This window comes from Balearica regulorum, chromosome 5 (genome assembly GCF_011004875.1).
Source record: "Balearica regulorum gibbericeps isolate bBalReg1 chromosome 5, bBalReg1.pri, whole genome shotgun sequence".
Taxonomy (NCBI): Eukaryota; Metazoa; Chordata; class Aves; order Gruiformes; family Gruidae; genus Balearica; species Balearica regulorum.
Window position 1 is genome coordinate 51,013,152 of NC_046188.1, and position 6,000 is coordinate 51,019,151.

At 46.7% G+C, this 6,000-nt stretch overlaps 1 protein-coding gene across 2 annotated transcripts in view; it reads left to right on the forward strand.

Annotated features, from left to right (window-relative positions):
• LRRC56 (leucine rich repeat containing 56) overlaps window positions 1-3,443 on the forward strand; it is a 73,713-nt gene extending 70,270 nt beyond the window's left edge. For both annotated transcript variants that reach the window (XM_075754837.1, XM_075754838.1), the window contains 2 exons: window positions 982-1,339; window positions 2,100-3,443. In XM_075754837.1, the coding sequence (XP_075610952.1) occupies window positions 982-1,339; window positions 2,100-2,292 (551 nt within the window). In that variant the 3' untranslated portion in view covers window positions 2,293-3,443. The remainder of the gene's footprint in view (window positions 1-981; window positions 1,340-2,099) is intronic.
• Window positions 3,444-6,000: the final 2,557 nt, after the last annotated feature.

Below are 6,000 nucleotides of genomic sequence, written 5' to 3' on the forward strand. Positions count from 1 at the left end.
TGCAGTCTTTGGAAGCCATTGAGTGTTATTTCGGGCTCTTAAGTCAGGCATACCAGTCTTTCAGAGTGTCTTTACTTAAAAAAAAATTTAAAACTCTAGGAAATTTAGGCATTTTTAAAGCATATAGTATGATGGAAACTGTTCAGTGAAAATTTTATATCAACTTTATGTGGTTACCTAAGCAGTAAAATACATCCCCATCAATGAGGAGCCGAACTTTCTGGGCCTCGGTTTTGGTAGCACATTCTTTAGATTGTATTCCTGCCCTGGACCTTGCACATCAGGCACTTAGATACAGTTGGTTCTTTTAATAGACAAGAGCAATCGGATCCCTGCTATATATAGAATGCTTTTAAGCATATATGCATGCATGTTGTATTCATAAGTCAACAACAAGATTTTTCTTCTCTGTATGTTGCACCTGAGGATTACATGGGTTAAAATATGAACAGCCAGATAATAGCCCTGCATGTAGTGCAGTATTTTCCCTAGCAGTCAGGCACTTTCCGTAATTTTAAAGCTAATCTCAAGATCTTATTCTTACACCTCTGCCTCTGATTAAAAACAAAGTGGATCCACTTTTCTGTGATTATTCCTATGCCCCGAATTTCAGATCTCTGGATGGGATCCTCAGGTATTTAAAACAAGTAAGTGCAAACATGGGCCAGGAATGATGCAGGTATGATCCCACCTGGGAACAGGAGGATGGTGGGCTGGTCTGTCCTTCTTGAGCTGTGCACGGCTCATGAACAGTTTCGGTGCTTGGCACGTCACCAGCAGTACTGGCAGGGAGGCTGCCAAGTAACCCAAACCCCTGACTATCAGAGGAAGCAATTCAACAAGGCCAGCATTGCTGTGTGCCCTGGCCCACGTCTGCCCACCCAGCTCCATCACACAGTGTTCTCCAAAACATTTCCCTCACTGGGTCAGTCATTTAAGAGTAAGATGAACTGGTAAATCACTGCACTTCCCTTGTTTCAGGTTCATCACAGGCTCAGGAAAGTGCAGTGTCCTCCAAACCAAACCGTTGTCTAATCCCGTCTCCTCCAAAAAGCCCTTCACCTGCATCTGTAATGGGTGTTGCAGCAAGACCCTGGAAAACACAGATAAGACACCTAAAAATACCCAGCCAAGAGGAGGATAGGCAGTGGACACAGCAATGCCAGGCAAGGGTTCATCAAGAAACTTTAGCCTGCCCTCTGGGCAAGGAACTTGCTCTCCTGAACCAGCACAGCATGCCAGCTGCCTCTGGATCCCAAGGGCAGCGCCAGCCTGCTGGGACCACCAGCCAGCGAAGGCCTATTTCAGGACCAGCAGCTGTTGGATCAACAAGCATCAGGTATGTGTGCTGCCAGAAGCACTGCCTGCAGTGTGTCTGGGGAAAACAGAAGGGACTTCACAGCAGGAAAAAGCAGATTTCTGTGTCGTCTCTGGAGTCTCCTGCCTGTTCTGTAAAAAGATCTCCCTATATTTGTGCTGACATTTACTTTTGATGTCTAACACTAAATGAAACATTTTCTTATGTTCCTTATAGCTTGAGCATTTGAAATTTTGTATTTTCTTGAATGATAGCCCAGAATTTTCCTGTGTTCTTACTGTTCCATTCCCATGTTCCCCATGCAGGGCCAATGCCCGTGTCTGTTGCAGAACTCTTGTAGTGGTGCCTGTTCAAGACTCTCCTTGGGTAAACCCCAGGACAAGTTCCTGACATCCACTTCAGTTTTCTTCCCTTGAAACTTACATTAATTCATGTTAGAAAGAGGTTTGGAAAATAAAGTAGGCATTATATAAGCGTCACATGCACCAAACCACAGTTATTTCTGAACCCACTTACTGTAAGATTAGCATCGTGTTGCTTCTCTGAAGAAATAAAACTGAGGAGCTGTGACATGACACCTTGATTTTGAAGTTAACATAGTCATTATAGAGCAGTATAGGCAGAAAGTGCATGCCTTGTGTGGGAAGCTGGTGTGCCTTGTGCTGCTCACAGGCCTGGCAGCTTTTGGTTCAGTTTTCAGAGCAGATGGCAGAGCCGGTGGGGAGAATGCAGATATTCAGACCCAGAGTGCAGCTTCACAATGTTTCTCTCTTTTCCTCAGGCCCATGATGGATGAGAGCCCTCCTGGAGAGATCAACCACCACCAGTCAGATGTCTGTTCGTCCACAAAAGCCTTGGAGAGGTTTGGGCTGATGAACACTGCTTGGCCCCTGACTGCCAGGGCCATACTGCAGTCATTGCCAGACAGACCCACTGCCTCAACAACATCGCAGAACAAAAGTTCCTGGTCCTAGAAGATACCCAGGTGGCAGCGTGTGTTGGGAGCCATGCACACAGCACAGTCTTGAAGGATCAATGCTATCTTTCTTCTTCTTCCACAAGCTAAACGCAGAGCTGTGCAAGTAGAGCTGTTCAAATGACATGATTTGCCTCAATTAAGGCTACAGCTGGTCCAGAAATGCTTTCTTTAAAGAGCACCCGCTGATCAACAGAAGAGCTAATCAACCTCTGATTACAGAAAAACGTGGTTATTTTTGCAGCCTTCATACACTAAAACAGAACAAGTCCTAATGTATTTCCTCTCATCCACACCATGCCCTGCCCTATGAGTCAGGCAGGAACACTGAACCAAGCAGAGCATGGAGCCTGCAGTTTGTGGAGTGGGCTGGAGGAGGTGAGGGACACCGGGCATTCCCTCTCATGCTCAGCCACCTGACCTAGCAGCAGCCCTGTGGTGTATCTTTTGCAGTCCTGGATGTTTAACATGCAAGGGACAAAGCGAAGGACTTGAGAGGAAGCGTTGACTAGAGCGGGTTGTAAGGGAGGGATGCATTGCCTGAGGAAGAGCCCAGGAAGGCTGGGTGGTTTCAGAGCTGATGCCCCTACAGGAGCTCACCCCATTCACAGGCATCTGGGGTTCTTTTTGCTTGTATTGCTATTGGAGCAAATGCTGACCAAGTGGTTCATCCCAATATTAACATGTTTGTTTGCTCTGTAGCTACCTGGAAGGATTTATCCCGCTTCTTATGGATAGGCATTGCATACCGGAATTCCATTAGCAGAGCTGACCTCTGTAAGCAGGTGTCAGAGGATCCCCTGCATGTGCCTTAGAGCCAGGCATCCCACTTCTAGTTTTTTTAGATCGAATAGACTTTTGAATTTCATATGACTGAATAATTTTCAGTAATGCTACAGCAAAGACAAGGCAGGGAAGTTAGGGAATAATCTGTTTTTTCAATGAGGCATTTGCTTTATATTTGGGTGTGATTCAAAACATCCGTTTTAGTGACTGCAGACTGTGAGATGCTGATCCAAATGACTGTGCCTTACAACTTTATTGATGTTGGCAGTCTGAAACCAAGCATCATCATATTTTTTTCCAGTTTAAGTTACTATGTTAGATATATATTTTAAATCAGTTGATAAAACGGTAATTGTATGATGACTTAATGAATTGGTTTGTGTCTTCTTTCTACTGGTCAGCTTAACGTAGAGGAGCAGAATAATAGAGAAAGACACAAAACTTTGGTTCGTCGTGGTGATACTTGCACCACTTTCTCCTACAAAATAGTCCAGAGCTTGAAGCTATTTTTGCAGTTTTAGTACATCCTAGAGGAAATCATCCACCAAAAATCATTAAAAACCATGTGGCATATGATTTTGTGCAATACTATGGATGCAGGCAGGATTTCCCATCAGATGTCACCCAACAACAGTGCTTGTGTCCTTAAACGGGCTCCTAAAATTGACTTTTTTCCAGTGTCACTGACCATGACCATCACCAAAAAAAAAAATCTGACCTTGTAAAAAAAAGAAGACAATGGCAGCATAGTTTTCGGAAATGCTGTGCACCCTCCCTGCCTGCTTGAAGCCTGCAGCCCTCGCTGGCACTCAGCACTGTTGACAGTCAGGCCCTTCTCTATAGCCAGGGTTGTATCAGTGGGTGATGGATAGGACTGTCTTCTCCAAATATTCAAAGCCTCCTTCTCAATTTGCATCTTTGATTTCAAAGGGGAAGAGGGGGAAAAAAAAGCATAACTGAGTTTTTGTGTGTGGAAACTGGGGCAACTAGATGGGTCTGCACATGTGCATCTGCAGATGCAAAACTCTGGGTATGGATCTGGAAAGTACTCTCAAAAGCATCTGTGAGCTTGTGTTGCAGCAAACATAACTTGGCTCTGTATGTGCTTGGGGCTAGAGCTTCTCTGTGGTGGAGGAGAGGGCTTGGAGAAATGAAAAAAAGCTCTGCCCTCTTGTGTGGGAAGTAAGAGTCACTGAGGACTTCATCAAAACCATTTAACTCAGGGTTTTCTGTTTTAACTTCCCTTCATGTACCCCAGTGATAACTCTCAGGGGTGCAGGCAGTGTGTGACCTTCAAAACAACCACCCCTTACTAACCAACTCTGCCCCTCTGATGGCCTAACAAGGCAGTCACATGCCGTGTGGTGGCATGGCGTGTATGTTCAGAGACAGGAGAAGGTGTCCACTCTATTGATCACTGCATCAGCTGGTGACCCAGCACTTTCTCAGGTGCGTATCAGTAGGGATGGGTATGTGAGTTGGGCTTGAAGCCACGTGCCCTTGTGTCCCGGCAGTGCCACCATGAGGATTTAGTGTCCAGAGCTGACTGGAAGGCCTGAGGAGCGAAGCAGTCGTCGTGAGCACTGTGGCTTTAGTGGCACTGTCCTGTGGCAGAAAGCAGCGCTGCCAGGAGCTGGGGGCCCTGGGGCACTTGCAGGGCAACATCTTGATGCCGCTCTCCTCATTTGAACCTTTGGGTTATGTGCAGGAAAGCAAAAGCTCTGGTCTCAGATGGACCTTGCGGGCAGGACGCCCTATGCTTATCTGGGAGGCATGCTCAGTCTCAATCTGCACTGCTGACGGCGTGCCCACAGCACAGGGCAGCAGGCCAGAGGAGGATGCTCCCATGCGAAGCAAAGCGGCAACACTTAGTCCTTGGGTGTTTCTTTCCCGAGGTGGATCTTCAGCTGTGTTACCCAGCAGGACAGAGACTGGTTTCACACATACAGAGAGGAAGGCGAAACAACTTGGCAGCAGAACAGTGGGTCTTGCACGTACCACTCGGCAGGTCAGATGATTGCCCAGAAAGGACACAACGAAAGTGGCACGCCCCCCTCATGCATCTCAGAGAGCTGCCCACCAATGCTTGGCTCTGTTACCTGCTAAGCTTTCATGTGCTGAGAACTAAGTAGTCTTCCTCCACTCCCTCTGCCAAAACCATGTTAACAAGATGCATGCGTGATGGAGGGAAGTCAGATTCCAGGGCTTTAATAGGCTAATTAGGAAATGTCAGACATGATGGGCTACCCATGAATTTGAGTCTTTTGGCCCAAAAAAGAAATATATGGGGAGTTTCATCATGGGTTTTCTTGTTGCTCTTTCCTCTGTTAAAATCCTGCATTGGTCCCTTAAATATGGACAAAGTCATTTAATGAATGAGCTTATTCCCATTCCTGCCTTTGCAGACTCTATTAATATTTATCTTGGTAGGATCCTTGTTTCCAGTTGGATGCAACCAGTTTTGGATGTACATTACCAGGGTCCATCCCCCCCATTCTTGTAATGGGCCGGGATCTGCTGATGCCTGTAAGTATCTCACTGCCTTAATGGGATTTGCTGCCAGCTGCCAAATTGATACCTAGTGTGTGAGCAGGAGAGAGAGGCGAGAACTGCTCACCCCTCACCTATTAATAAATAAGTGCCACAGGGAAGGGTTTTCTGCTGGAAGCTAAGTCTCATCAGTGCGTGCTGCTAAGGGAGGGAGTCAGCTGGGGGCAGCTGCCCTGGAGGGAGTAGGGCTTAGAGCAAAGGGATTTGGCCCAAAGTGACGATCCTTCAGCGTTAGCAGAAGCATGGTCTATCCAGGCGGCCTCTCAGCATCACTTAGCTGGTGTCCCACAAGCAGCTCTGCTGGAGTGGCTGCCCTGCCTCCTGAAAGGCTCTGCTCAGCTAGAGCTTTAAAAAATAATTGGAGAAAGAA